The sequence below is a fragment of the Drosophila santomea genome, chromosome 3L (genome assembly GCF_016746245.2).
Source record: "Drosophila santomea strain STO CAGO 1482 chromosome 3L, Prin_Dsan_1.1, whole genome shotgun sequence".
NCBI lineage: Eukaryota > Metazoa > Arthropoda > Insecta > Diptera > Drosophilidae > Drosophila > Drosophila santomea.
Window position 1 is genome coordinate 7,690,123 of NC_053018.2, and position 14,867 is coordinate 7,704,989.

Genomic DNA, 14,867 nt, shown 5'->3' on the forward strand with positions numbered 1-14,867 from the left:
TTCGAGTTACACTTTTTTTTTTGTGCATTGCGTGGCTGGCCGAATGCCAGCAAATGGAGATATGAAAAAGTATTCAGAGGCAACTTCGCTGTAGGAAGTCGATTTTCGATACCAGACTGCGTGAAATGCAACGGCCACCCAGTCAACCTTGAATCCCGTGTTGCGGGCAAAGAGTTCAACTACCTATTTTGGGTTTTTGCGTTGCCAAAGATCGCCGATCATTATTTATACATTTTTGGCTGAAGTGTCCGGTGAAAAAAAAAAAAAAAAAAAAAACACACACACATTGCATGCGAGATAAGCGGCAAAGAAGCTATAAATAAATGCAAAGCATTATAATGACAGCAATAACGAACACTCTGATGCCTCGGCACACCCCATTCATCAAGTTCGATGGGACACGCACGGCCACAGCCTCAGATCTGGATCTCTGGATATTCAATCCCAATCCCATTACGAATCTGTATCCGAAACGCCTCATGATGCACATTTCATTGAACTTTTTCGCTGTCTGCGCCTTCGATTCTTTTTTTTTTGTTTTTGGGATTGCGACAACATGTTGCACATGGCCGCCTTCCAGCTAAGTGCAATGTGAGTAGCACTCGTCGCTTAGAGATTATTTAAATCACTTGCCGGCAGCTGTTGCATAAAAAAATGAGATCTAGAAACTATCATAAATTATTTACAAAGGAAAAAATACTCGATTTTAAGGGGAAGATTTATAATAATCACAAAACTAATTTATTAGAAAGAGAGAACTTAACTTAAACGTAAGATGCAGAAAAATATAAAAATATTAATATCTCGAAGTGATTTGTTTAGAAATTTTTAAGATTTAGAATATATGACATATGGCAAGAACATTTTCTCCAAGTGTAAATAAAAAGGGGAAGTACTTTGTAGAAAAATAAAAGCGGGATGCAAGTGGCACACTGGCAGTTTTAGCTTCTGCTCCTCCGAAGCTTCAGCTTCCGAGGCATGTGGCCAATTAGTAGGACTGCAACTTAGCCACGTTCTTGAGAAGATCGGGGTCAGAAAGTAAAAGTAAAAGTAAATGGGAGTAGGAGTGGGTACCACAACCGAGATCAGTGCATATTTATACTTTTTGGTATGAATGTTTTTTGTGTCTGGCGATTCAGTTTTTATGTTGCCATTTTGCCAGCATCATTATCAAGGGAATTAACCCAAATGCTAAACACAGAGATGATGCTTTTTTGTGGATCAGAAGGAGTCGTAAAAGGGGAAACTGCTGATATTTATACCACCCAAAATATACAGCAAAATTTACAAAAAGCCCGTTCGAAAAATTCCTAGTCAGTAATTCGGTTATTTATTTGCCCATGTTTGAGGCATTATTAATCGCTTGTCTGCGGCAGTAAGCCTTTTAAATAAAAGAGGATTTTTTCTTATCTATATTGCATTGTTTGCCATCGATGCTGTCAGTAAGTCAAATATATTATTTTTGCACATTTTTCCCAGAATGTTTCAACGACCCCAACTGTGAGATTCGTATAGATGTATACTTTTTGAGGTATTACCAGGAATATTGGCAAGTTCAATGCTCTGAAGTGCTGTAGAGTTGGATTGGTAAATAGTGAACCTGCAATTTGTTTGTGTTTATTTGGCCATACTTCAAGCGCATGTAGAAATTTGGCAAAAAATATAATATATTGCATCTGCAAATGACACGATCAATGTGTTTTTTTTGTTGCTAAGCAAATATTTCCCCTTGATAAGTGCTTCTTTGCGATATTTAAAATAAAATTTCATCATTTCCCACTCTGTGAACTTTTCATGCGGTAATTTCAGTTTCTGGGCCAGACTGCGTGTCTCTATCATCCATTTATAATTACGGTATTATGTCTCTGCAATCGAAACCCACTCTTCACCTCCGATTTTGGTTGCCAGCTGGCCAATATCGAATTACGCTTTGGGCCTTTATCGCTCATCCATCCAAATCCAACACTCACACACTTTTAACCAGCATGCAACAGTTGGTCCTGGCTTGAATGTCTTTGGGGAATTGGTTGCTGTTTGCTCTAAATGTGGCAACTTGTAACGGGTGTTTTTTTTAGAGGTATAGAACTTTAAGTTGGCATTACTGTTCAAGATGGCGACCGATTTAACAGCTGTCAAGTGATTTATTCTCAGTTTGGTTTGGCAATTCGTCATGCGTGCTTACAAAATCCAACTCGTGCAAGAATTGAAACCAAACGATCATCAAGCAAGGCGTAGATTCGTCGAATGGGCCCAAAACGAGATTGCTGTTGTTCCCGATTTTTCATAAGCCTCCAAGATCTTGTGATTTAACACCGCTAGACTACTTTTTGTGGGGCTATGTAAAGTCATTGGTCTATGCGGATAAGCCACAAACGCTAAACCATTTGGAAGACAACATTCGCCGTGTTATTGCCGATATACGGCCAAATGTTGGAAAAAGTCATTGCAAATTGGACGTCCAGATTGGACTACATCCGAGCCAGCCGTGGCGGTCATATGCCAGAAATCATATTTAAAATGTAATGCCACAAGATTATCTTTCATGTCAATAAAATTCATGTCAATCGAATAATCCATCGTTGTTTTATTGCAATTTAAAGTTCTATACCTCTAAAAAAAACACCCTATATTTCGATGCATTGTCGTTTATTTATGCAAAGCTGTTTGTAAAATATTTTCACCTTAAATGAAGGCACTTAAAATGTTAAACATTCAGCCCAATCACTTCTTTGCTTTTGTGTGTGTGGGTGTGTGTACGTGTACGAGTACGTGTACGTGTACGTGTTAGCCTTAAAAATATATAAAGTCAAATTGGGCATGTAAATCCTTTAAATCAAACAAAAGGGCGAATTGGGCGTTGCAAATAAAGCAGAGCCAATAAATGTCGGCAGGCGACACGCCAGCTGACAGGCAACTTTTTGCCCCCTCGTTCATCAACATCCCGAACACCATCCCCAACCCCAAACCCATCCCCATTTCCATTCCCAACCCAGTCCTCGCAGCAAGTACATCACAAAACAAATTGGAAAACATAAAATCAACAAAGCTAATAGTTCACTTAGGGGCGCAGAAGCGGGGACAAAAAAGTGCGCGACGAACCAAACAGGGCCCTAGGGAAAATTTGCTAGTGAAAGCCGAATACGGAATACTCTATAATAAATCATGGAAAATAAATCCAATAAAAAATTTCGAAAATCTTTATATATCTATCTATTTGTCTTTAGTTAAGTTATCTTGAGTTTTACTGTTCTTTAATATGAAATAAAATTAAAAGAGATTATAGCCCATAAACTTCTGTCTGAGTTGCAGAATGAATTATATACATACAAATAAAACTTTAATGATTTCTACGAATTCCATTAACCCATTTGAAAGGGTATTTCACTGCGGCGTCTGTCTCTGCAGCAGTTGCTGCAGCTTTTCAGCCGCTTTTGCCGTCGAGGAAAGATGGGTCTTTGGTCCCTGTCGCCGGTTGAAGTGACATAGTGGCACAGTTTTGGTGCTTTTGCGCTTGGTCGTCGTCTGTGGCCAGGGAGCCCTTTCATATGCCCCTCAGTCATATTGAGCCGATTTACTATTGAAAATAAAATTTTATTACAATTTTCCCTCACTTTTTGTGCTCTTTACAAGGGGGTTTCCCTTCATTGAATATCTTACTTCCTTTTTTTTTTAAGGTCTTACCGCCTTTGAATGTGCAACGCTCTGACGACTTTTGAATTTGATGTGCGCAACTTTTTACGACACTAACCACCACCACTCAGAACTATTTTGATTTAAAACAAAAAATTGGCAGCTGTTGCTGCTAGTTTTGAATAAAATTTTATTGCTTATTGGTTTTGGGAATTGCATATGGTATTGGACCAAATGGCCTGCCATGCTTATGATCAGCGGATGCAAAAGCGGAAAATCATAATGACTCGTAAATTCATAAGTGAAATACATGGGCGCGCTTTGATTTTGTGGGGGGAGTTTTATTTATTATGACCGCTCTTTCGACACTTTCCTGGGCATTTACATGAGTCGCGCTCCGTCCACGCCCAAGTTTGCCGGCTAGGCCCCAATAATCGGTCGTACGTGCGTCCCATTCTAAACAAACAGCCGGAGTATTATTATTACTCGCCTCCCCGGGAGCCAGACAATCGGGCTCATACATATATACACACAGATAAGGGCACAGCAATAGGTCTTGGAAGTCTTTATAATACTAGAGTGATGCTTCAGATTTTGTTTTAATAGTTTTTGATTTAGAAAACTAATTAATTGTTATATTGTTTTTAAATGCATAAATTGATAAAAAAAACTAGAGCATTTGTTATTAAATGTATTTTTAAATGCTTATTATTGGTGCTGAAAAAAATGTGGAAATCAAACACCTAAAACAAATGTATGTAAATTAAAAAAAATGATTCTTCACAAGATCCTAGACTACTAATTTAATAAAACTTCGGAACTATTTATGCAACCGCAGTTGTGCTTGTATGGGGATCCCTGCTGGGGAGTGGGAATTTGTATCGGAGGGGGGGAGGTGAAGCTTGGCCAAAAGGGGTCGCCGCTGACATTGGCCACGCGGTCCATGTTGCACGTGATGTGCGGCTCGCCGTCTGTGAACTGCATAAACGCTGCCTCATTATGTCAGGGAGCCAATTGTGTGGAGAGCAAGAAACAGGAAAGACACGCCACCAGAATGGCCAGGAATTCGTATGATAATGCTTGAAAATCAAATATCCCCCCCCTCGGGGCGATTGTTCAATTTGTATGGCTGTTTGTTTTTGGCGCCTAATGATGCCATTAAGTGGCTGGTGCAGATTGTCGGAACATACGGCTTGGAGTCGAAAGACTGTTGGCCAAAAATGATGTAAGTGCACATATGTAGACAGCACTTGATGTGTGTGTGTGTGTGTGTTGCTGGTTGAAGGCTTTACGTTATTTCATTCAGAATGCGTTCGCATTGAAAGCTGGAGTAATTCTTCTTTTTTATACGTGACGCAATCGTTCACTTGTTTTCTATTTTATTCTATTTTTAAAGAAATTGCTAAACAATAAAAAACTGTGAGTCACAAATTCTGTTTGTATTTGATTGATAGAATTTGTAAAAATCAAAAAAAGTTTAAAGAAATTTTATTTTCTATTTTCTAATTCTTATTTTCTACATATTTCACAAGGCACGCAGTTAATACAAAATTTGTACTATTTTATAGCATTTCTTGTTAAAAAATGCTCGTACAAAAGATGCATATTATTCTGAACAATTAAGATATAGATCGGCGGTTTGAAGCAAGACTTCTTTTATGTGAATTGATGATTGAGCTCTTATACCCAATTAGTTGAACATTGGCTGCCGAAATATTTTGAGTCAGCTGTCAGCCACAAATTGAGACAAGAATACACTTTTAGTCGATGCTCGCAATTGAAAGTAATTTGCATTTCATACGCAGCAAAGTGCAGAGAAAGTGTCAAGCATAGTTTTTTTTTCTTTTTCGATTCTTATTGTTGGGCTGCTAAGTCGGTCTTGATAAATATTAATTGTCCACAGACATTTCGGGGTCAGCGACATAGTTTCCGAATGTAAATTGTATCTGTAGATTGGATCTGAGTGTTTGCTGGGTAACTGGCGCCCATTAATTGTGTTATATTATTGTGTTCAAATTATTCACACATGACGTTTGTAGCGCCTGAACTTTTCTTGGGAACTTTCAATAGAATGGCTTTATCAGGCTGCCCTTGGCAGCAGATAATTGCGTAATATGTAGAAGCTGGGCTCAGATAATGATTTATTGGCTGAGCGATTATAGCTTCAGTACTGAGTAGTTGACAAAATTTGTATTTATGGGATAATGATTCACAATGATCTCTGACATTTCAACTGGCACAGTGCCCCTCAAAAACAAAGTAGTTTTAATCTATGGCTCATTTGAGTTTTAGGTGTGTCCCCAAAATTTGTAGGTAAACAGATACACGGAAAAGTATTTTAAATTATCTATTGAACGCAATTAAAAACAATTGGGCACAAAAGAGCATTAAGCTAAATGCTCATTTAAAAAAGTTGAATAAATTTATTTATTTTTATTTATTTTGCATTAAGAATGAGACAACCTTTTTTTCAATGATCAAAGAGATCGTTTTGCTATGATAATATCAGCACACAATCGCATTTTATTTGTGTGTAGCGATCTGCCCTTCATAATTACCATTATTTTGTTAATCTTTCCCGGCGATCTGACTGCTTCGAACCCAATGAATGAATCATAGTTTTTTCTTCCGCCGAAGCCTACGATTTTCGTTTGGCGAATGAATGAAGACCGACCGCAAAGTTGTGTGGCTTCCAGATGAACTATCTTTTTGGGTGTGTGCGATGGCATGGAAATCGGAATCAGAATTGGGAATGGGAATGGGAATGGGACAAGGGCTTTGCGGTTTGCCGGGGAGGTAATTACAAAATGTTGCCAGCCAGCCAGCCCAGTTGGCCAAAACCGAGGAGGGATGCCCGTGTGCATATAATTTCGGCATTGAGTCAAGTGTGCGACTCGTGTTGCCAATACTGGTGGCCATAATTGCGGGCGGCGCATAAAGTGTCTGCGGTTGGTTTATTTCCACGCACAAGTGTCCGCAAAAGTGGTGGGGAGAATTGTATGCGAGTTGTGAATGCAATCCGAAACTGGCCACATTTGTGCATTGATTACCCGGCGAAACGGAAGTGCCGCTTTAATCTCATAATTTTACAGATTCAAATGGATGACAGCTTATGGTTTTTATTGCTTTTTTTGCAGACTCCCCATTCGAATCAAGATGCGTGTGCTACAATGGGTAATGTTTGCATTGGGCATGATTTGCATGCTTCTGGATCCAGTGCTTGGATCTTTTGAGTTGGTTGGACAGTCCATTAAAGGTTAGTGCGTCTCACTATTGTAGTTTTAACTTTTAGTATAAGCAACTACACATTGCGCTTAAGGTGTTAAATATATTAGGTTTCTGCTAATATTTTTAAAAGCATTTTTTAAACAATCTTTAGTTTATTGCAAGCTTTGTGGCTGAGTACGATTGCAGCATGTGGTATAGGTGTAGCATACTTTTGGGCACACACATTGCATGCCAGTGCACCTCAAACTGTAATATTCCAATATCGCAATGAGTGTGACTCTAACTCCAACTTGACTCCCTTTTCAGATGCTCTGGCCGAATACACGCTGACCGACATCATGAACAACAACCAATTTGCGGGCATCGAGTTTGGTGAGGCGGAGGACGGCTTCCCCGCCTTCCGCTTCCTGCAGACGGCGGACGTGAAGTCACCGTATCGGATGCTCCTACCGGAGAAGCTCTACGAGTTCGCCATCCTCATCACTTTCCGGCAGAGCTCGCTGAAGGGCGGCTACCTGTTCAGCGTGGTGAATCCGCTGGACACGGTCGTTCAGCTGGGCGTACACCTCTCGCCCGTCGTGAAGAACAGCTACAACGTATCGCTGGTCTACACGCAGGCGGACCAGAACATCGGCCGCAAGTTGGCCAGCTTCGGCGTGGCTCATGTGCCGGACAAGTGGAACTCGATTGCCCTCCAGGTGCTCAGCGATAAAGTGTCCTTCTACTACGACTGCGAGCTGCGCAACACCACTCTGGTCACCAGGGAGCCCATCGAATTGGTCTTCGATTCGGCATCCACTCTGTATATTGGCCAGGCGGGCTCCATTATTGGCGGTAAATTCGAGGTAAGTTCTGGCGGCGGCCAATTTGATTACGCCTTTGATCAGCGATCCATGGCAGGGGAATGATTTTCGAAACGCTATCGAGCACCACCTACCACTTGCCCAATATTCAAGTGAAGTGCAATTTTATTACCGTAAGGGTGAAGTTTGGAAATCGATTTTAAGTGGATCTTTAATTTGTGGTCAGCACCGCAATGGTTTATTCTTGGAAATCAATATTTTGTGGACTGAAACACGACCTAATTGTTCATTCTACAGTTTGTTGCTGAGAATGTATAATAATAGAATTATTATTGTAATAATGGAAAATATTCATTTGTGTCAAGTTAAGTTAAGTAAAGAAAAACTCAAATATTTTTAAGTGGGTCGAGGTAGAACATTTCTGAATTAAGCTTGAGCAAAGTTAGCAAATTGTAGAAGGTATTTTCTTGCTGTGCACTTCCATTCAGCAATAGCTGAAAGCTTTTCACCACTCACCACTTGAGTCGCCCCAAAAGTGGCGCCACTTGGCCATCTGGCGGAAAAAGTTGGCACTCTCAGTTGGCACTCAAAAGGCACTCAAAAGCGTATCGTATACGCCATGTGGGCTTTATTGCGTATACCCCCCGTTGGCCGGCGAATAACTCACTCGCTTCTCAACTCCCGATTCTCTCCATTGAGCGCATTCAGCGCTCGTTGAGATTCAGCCAATGAGTGAACGAGTCGAGCTGGCACGAGGAGCAATGTGTTGTCTGTGGCCCGAACAGATTGCTGTGATTTGATGGGCCTCCTTGGGCTGCGAGTGCGTTTACCTTTTCAGTTGCGTTCGCGTTTTCCAGCAGTTCAGATGGCCACGCGGCCGGTTTTAAGATGAGCCCATCGTTGCTGCCGTGCGGTCGGTACTCGTCCTCGTCCACATCCACATCCTCGTCGTCTTTGTCGTCTTCGTTCAGGTCGTCCTGCTCGTCTTGCTCGCTCTGGTTAGAGGACGTCGTGAGTGCGGTGGCAGCTGGTGGCACAACTACCACTACCAATACTACTTTTGCTATTGCTGCTGTAGCTATTATAGGGCCAAAAACAACTGCGAATGAAGCCCTTGTGCTGGCTTAGCCGCAAAAAATGAAAGTGATTTATATGGCCAAATGAAATATGCTCGCCTAAGTGAACCGACCGGCCCGGAATTGAGTCAATTAAAATTCAATTATGCGACCAAAGATGAAGGAGAGGCCGCGCAAGCGTTTGAAAACCGTTCGACCGCTGAACTCCTGACTGAACCGGAAGTTTAAACTGCCATTGAAGTGTGTTCCCCAAGCATAATCCAAGCAATCGATCATATCACAAGTGGATAAGAGAGTACATATCGTGTAACACTACAAAAGTGGGTTAAATTCCAGACTAGTGAGACTTATCAACGGCAAGGATATACGCCAGATATCAAAACTGCAATTACTTTTACCCTTGTTCTGCTTGTCAGCGTCGTCGTTCTGTGTCTTCGCGTTGCAACTGCCGGTTGTAAAAGTTCAAGAAGTGGTGGCAAACACGAATATAAACCCAAACACTGTCCAAAAAACCCCCACCAAAATAAAAAACTCCACTCAGCGAGCTTGTTCGAATGGAAATCAATCAATTGCACAATGCCAGAATGCAAGCGGTGTAAAAAAGTGAATTAATTGCACAGCACGACGTCAAAGCTAAGAAACATAACAAACAGCAATTTAACAATAAAGAATAAAATTGCGCATAAAAGCACCACACGACACGACTGTCATTTGTAATTACAAATGAGCAGGAAAAAAAGTGGCATACATAATTCACAATTACAATAAATTTTAAAGCAAAACACATACCTATAAATACAGCAAAGTATTTGCCATTAAATTATCTGTGATTTTTGTCAACATATTAAATATTTTGCGTGCGCGTGATTAAACTCCCATATCCCATATTCGTATCCCATAATTTAAAGTGAATAGTTGTGAATGGTCCCAGTGCGTTCGGCTTGAAGGTAAATATGGCCAGTTGGCCAGTTGAAATAAGACCTACTTCGTACACACACAAATGGTTTGGAAAGTCGCCCATCAAAAAAGAGAACATGGTTCGCGCATAAATTGTGTCAAGCTTGGTGGGGTCGGGAAAATAAAGCCCCTTTAGTCCAGCCAGCCATGGCTAAAATAGGCAGGATATAGGGCCGCATGGATTGCCCTGGCATGCCTAAATCAATGGCAAACTCATTAAGCGCCGGCGAAAACAGTTTTTGCCCCGACGCGTCACTAACCACTGACAGAGTTGGCCAACTCCCGCCTTCTAGCACCCAACTCCCATACTCCCACAATTTTCCCTTATTCCCGAGCAGCCAATGCGCCTGCATATGCATATTAAAGCAGCACGGGGCGTATGCGTAAGATGTATGTATACATTTATAATATTGTGGGCTGTCCTGGCCGCCTTTGTCTCCGCCTTCTGCGTCCCGCGTACTTCGCATATGGCCGAAAGGCAAAGGAAAATACGTTTTATTTATTAAATAAAATAGGACTGGCAGTCGAGGCTCTCTTTTGCTCGTGCTGGATTTTAATAGGCATCGTGTGGTGGATCAAACAAAAGGCGCGTTGGCATAAAGAGCGAAAGTTAACCCTTCAGAAAAGTATGCTAAGCATACTGAAAAGTATCTCTCTACGGCTGAAACTTTAAAGACCTTGGCCATTTCGACTGCATTTAATTGCACAAGAGGCACAGCAAAATTTCAATTACAAAACAAACTTTGCTCTGCACAGCTTCTTGGCCAAAAGAGATCATAAATATTCATGTACCAACCAACTGGGTGCATGTGTGGGTCTGTGTGTGTGTTTTCACTGCTAATATGCATTTAAATATCAGAGGATGATTGTTTTTGCTGTTGCACGTTGAACATTGACTTGCGTCAGCTTCGCTTTCAGCAATATGTAATTTTGATTTGTAAATTAAACAATTTATCATCATAATAGAATATTAGAATCTATTATGCTGGCACAATTTCAAAATTCAATTTAAAATGTTTATTTACATATTTGGTCAAGTACAGCCATCTACCAGCTACCAACTGCCAATCAATTGTTTTGGAAATTAGTTTTCAACAAACACTCAGGTCCACTGGTTCATTCTGCACTCGTCGGAAATTGAACAATTTTTTAGTGGTTTGTTAGTTCACAGTTGGTCAGTAAACAACATTTGGGTTGAGAAGCTGGCAATACTTGTCGTTGATTTAAATATATTCTCTCTTTTTCGCATTTTAAGAAATATGCAGGCAATACATAAAATTGGGCAATGATGTAATAAATAATTGAAAGCCAGGCGGTTTCTTTGATTCCTCGAGCATTATTTTACGACGGATCTGGTTTTCGATACTCATTTACCGCATATATTTCCGCTTGATGGACGGCCATGAGAGTTTTTACCCCAAGGCAATAACACATGTACATACCTTTTGTGCTTATGTCCATAAATGGGTTTTTTATTACGTCTAGAGCTGCAGGCCATTAAAATCGTACATATTCGTTGCCTATTTTATGAATCTGATGGGGGCTGTTGATTTCTGGAAGCCCCATAAAACCCTTACAAAATAATGTGAACCGAACGAAGAACACACATCTTCAATGACACAAGGGTACGCAGAGAGCAACGACAAACTATGATTATTTTGTAATTTTATAGCTGGTAGCTACCCCAAAAGGGGCGAAGAGCCATCGCAACCAAATGGGGCGTCACCAATAAACATAAATTATGCAAATTTTTGACTTTAATTATATGAGCTGATAGCACCGCCCCATAATTTTTTGGGTTGTTATTAATTAGGCAGAGAATTCATGAGCGCGTTTTAATCATTGGGAACACGCGTCTCAAGGAAACCCCCATATGATGTGGATTTCTTGGGACTTCTGTAGATATATATGAGAATATATACATGTGTAGATGGGAGGAGCTGTCGGGCTTATCGATCAAACGCTTACAAAAGTCACAAAGGCCTGAGGTTAGACATTAGACATTTCTAGCACTGACGGTTTGTTTTGTTCCGCCTTCATTTTAAGGATACATGTGTGACACATATCCCACTCCCAGCATTCATTTCTATTCCATTTTCCGACCTTGTCACAGATAGCGACCAACAAAGACGGGCCCACAGCAACAAAAAAAAAAGAAGGGAAATTTGTGCGGAAAACGGTGCTTATTAAAAATTACATGTCAAACGGAAAGCCAGCAGAGGAAACCCAAAACTCACACGAGATGACTTTGCACAAAGCTTTTGGATTTCGTTGCTTTCGGGGACGGAAGAACCCTTTTTAAATATGTCGCCCCATTATCTTCATTAGGCGCTAATGTCCGAAAAAGGGTTTCACTCAAACTACTGCCCTCTGAAACTTTGTGTTTTTTTTTTCTGCCCTCTTCCAGCATTTAACTTTCTGGCTACCATGACAACTTCAAAAGTCGTTACTCATTTTTGTGTACTTAATTTGGTAAAAGATACGAAATTTCCTTCTTATCGCCCAACCACCTTAATTCTTTTTTTTTTGTTATTTCTGGCAGCACAAGCTTGCCCCTTTTCATTAAAAGTAAGGCTGAGTACCAGGGAGCAGGTAATTTCATTAGAAAACTTGAACCGCGTCAAACTTTAAGCTTCAACTCCGCGCCTGTGTGCCTGCAGTCGCAGAATTTTAATGCTGCGTGAAGAATGCCAAGTTTAGATGGGCAGGAGTGTATGGGTGGATCCGGATCCGATCCAGAGGTGTGGGCCAGTCGCTTGACTTGGCATAAAAAAGTTTCCTTTTGGCCTTCCACTTTTTGGGCGCGCACAAAACTTTGTGTTACGCCGCCGCCGCCGACTCGTTGACTCCAATAACTGGTTGGCTTCACTGCCACCCACAAAAAAAAAGAAAAAAAAGAAAAGGGAAGCCAAGTCGTAGGAGGCCCGAAAGGTGGGCGTTTTAGGTGGGTCTGGGGGCGTGGCCGGGGTGTTAAAGACTTAAGGTGAGCCCATGGACGCTGCTGGTGGCTCTAGACTGACACGATTATCGTAATTATGCGCTGACTGTAGCACACTTTTGTGAGCCAACTCTTAGCCTCGTAATAAGTTGTTGTTGTGTGAGTGCGTTTGTGTATCTCTGCATCTCCTGTAAGTGTGTGTGTGTGTTGGCCCAACTTTTGCCGCAATTATGTAGGTTGGCAGAAGTTGCTGCTCGCCTTTTTTCATTTTATTTTCATTTTACTTTCAGTTTTTTTCGGGGTTGCACTGACTCAAGGACAAAACCCCCCAGAACCCGCTGCAAAACATTTGGCTTATGCCTTTATGCGGTTGCCACGAAAAAAAAAGAAATTACCAAAAATGTAGCAAACGTCGTAGCAAGACATCTTGCAAACATGTGACCAATTTTCGGAGCTTCATTCCCTGCCTTTGACATTGCTATAATTCAATATTTTTTTTTCAACTAAACTTGTTGGCAGCTTAACTTTTCAAAAAGTTTACTTCAAGTGCTACCTCTGATTTGTTGCGGTTTCGCCGTTTTGAGGGTGATTTTTTGTGATGATTGGGAAGTTTAAGCACTTTAAGGATCATTTTTCATAGTAGTAGCCCTACTTTATGTATTTTTTTGGCTTTAATGGTCATGTTAGAAAAATAACATTTTATGCTGATTAAATCTGTTTTTAATGGGTATCAGTTGGTCTTTTCCACTGCTTAAGTCATATTTTTAGAGCCGCCACCCCGGGCGCCGCAAATCAGTGAGAAAATGCTGACAAGCGACGGGTGGAAGGAAAAAATACGGGAAGCAGAATTAAATAAAACGTATTACATTTGTAGCGTTTACAGGAAGTGAGCGTGAGGGTCGGGGGTCCTTGGTCGAGTGCCTGTTAAGGGGCGTGTGCGTGTGAGTGTGAGTATGAGTATGAGTATGGGTGTGAGCTCCTTGCCATACATGTGAGAGTGCTTGTGGCATGTGTACAAAAACGCTTTGTGGCAGGGAAAGCACCTTCCTGCTTCCTCACAGACAGAAACATGTTGGCGCGGCAGGGGAAGTTCGCAAGGTTAAGACTGGGCCACAAAAGCCATTAGGCATCAGCATCAGAGCCAGCAATATCACTAAGCCAAAGTCCAAGCGGGTCAAATATACTTGCCGACAACTCAATAATCAGAGATGGCAAGTGATTAGGAAAAAACCAGGATACAGACCCAATTTTAAGGTCTCACTTCAGCGTAGACCAGTTTATGGCGCCCAACGTGGGATGTTACAATTAAATAGTGCGATGTACTTATAAACCAAATGGTTGATTTCTAAATATGTATTAATCCCAGGATAAACTTCTCATCACTGTCGAACAACGAAACTAAAATAAAATCGAACCAGAAGCGGAACCCAAGCCATCTAAACCATTTGTGTGCGGCGATGGTGGCAAAGCAATATACCCACCCTCAGCTAATTAATATTCCAATTTATGCATTTTCTTTCAGGCAATTCTATTCGTCGCCGGTCGTTTGTTGTCGTTCATTTCGCTTGACGTTGATTTCTCGTAGTGCTTTAAGTGTTGCATATCGAATCGGTGTTGAATCGCAATCGCAATCGGAATCGGAATCGTGTAAATATCGTACAAAATGGCAATGGTTATATCGACGCGTGCCAAGCTCGTGATTACCGCGCTGATTTTGTTCTTCCTGCTCGGCATCGTTCTCGTAACGGGCTCCACAAAGGGATGGTTCAATCCCAATCGCTACAACGGCGAACGGGTGGCAGCTAGGATTCAGGTAACTAACTTAAACCCACAAGCCTCGACCGCAACAAGTTTTGCTGGGGTTTTGCGTTTTTTTTTTTTTTTGAAACCAAATGGCATTTCAGTCTAATTAAAATGAACTAGCCAATTAATTATAATCATTATCAACACGTGTCTGGCGCACCATTACGCCGCCTCTATTTTTTGTTTTGCCACAAGCACTTTACGAGGCTCGCCAAGCATCTAAACATTACGAACTGTGTACATTACTATGTGTAATGCTAAATGGTAAATGGTAAATGCTAAATGCTTGACATCCTGCCCCTTTAAATGCAAACAAATGTCACCGGTGTGGGTTCCAGAACTGGGATTCCACCTGCAGTGACCAGGTTGGTTTGTACTCGGGCAGGGGGTTTTTCACTTCTAGCGCGGCTTATGCGCGTCCAGCACGCACAC

At 41.3% G+C, this 14,867-nt stretch overlaps 1 protein-coding gene across 11 annotated transcripts in view; it reads left to right on the forward strand.

Moving 5' to 3' along the window:
- LOC120448378 (collagen alpha-1(XVIII) chain) overlaps positions 1-14,867 on the forward strand; it is a 57,369-nt gene that overhangs the window by 7,569 nt on the left and 34,933 nt on the right. For 7 of the 11 annotated variants that reach the window (XM_039630348.1, XM_039630351.1, XM_039630352.1 and 4 more), the window contains exons 3-4: positions 6,768-6,886; positions 7,165-7,703. In XM_039630348.1, coding sequence (XP_039486282.1) covers positions 6,787-6,886; positions 7,165-7,703 — 639 coding nt within the window. In that variant the 5' untranslated portion in view covers positions 6,768-6,786. Of the gene's footprint in view, positions 1-6,767; positions 6,887-7,164; positions 7,704-8,503; positions 9,685-14,154; positions 14,446-14,867 lie in introns of those variants that run through there. The other 4 variants (XM_039630356.1, XM_044005985.1, XM_044005986.1 and 1 more) reach the window with 1 other exon arrangement.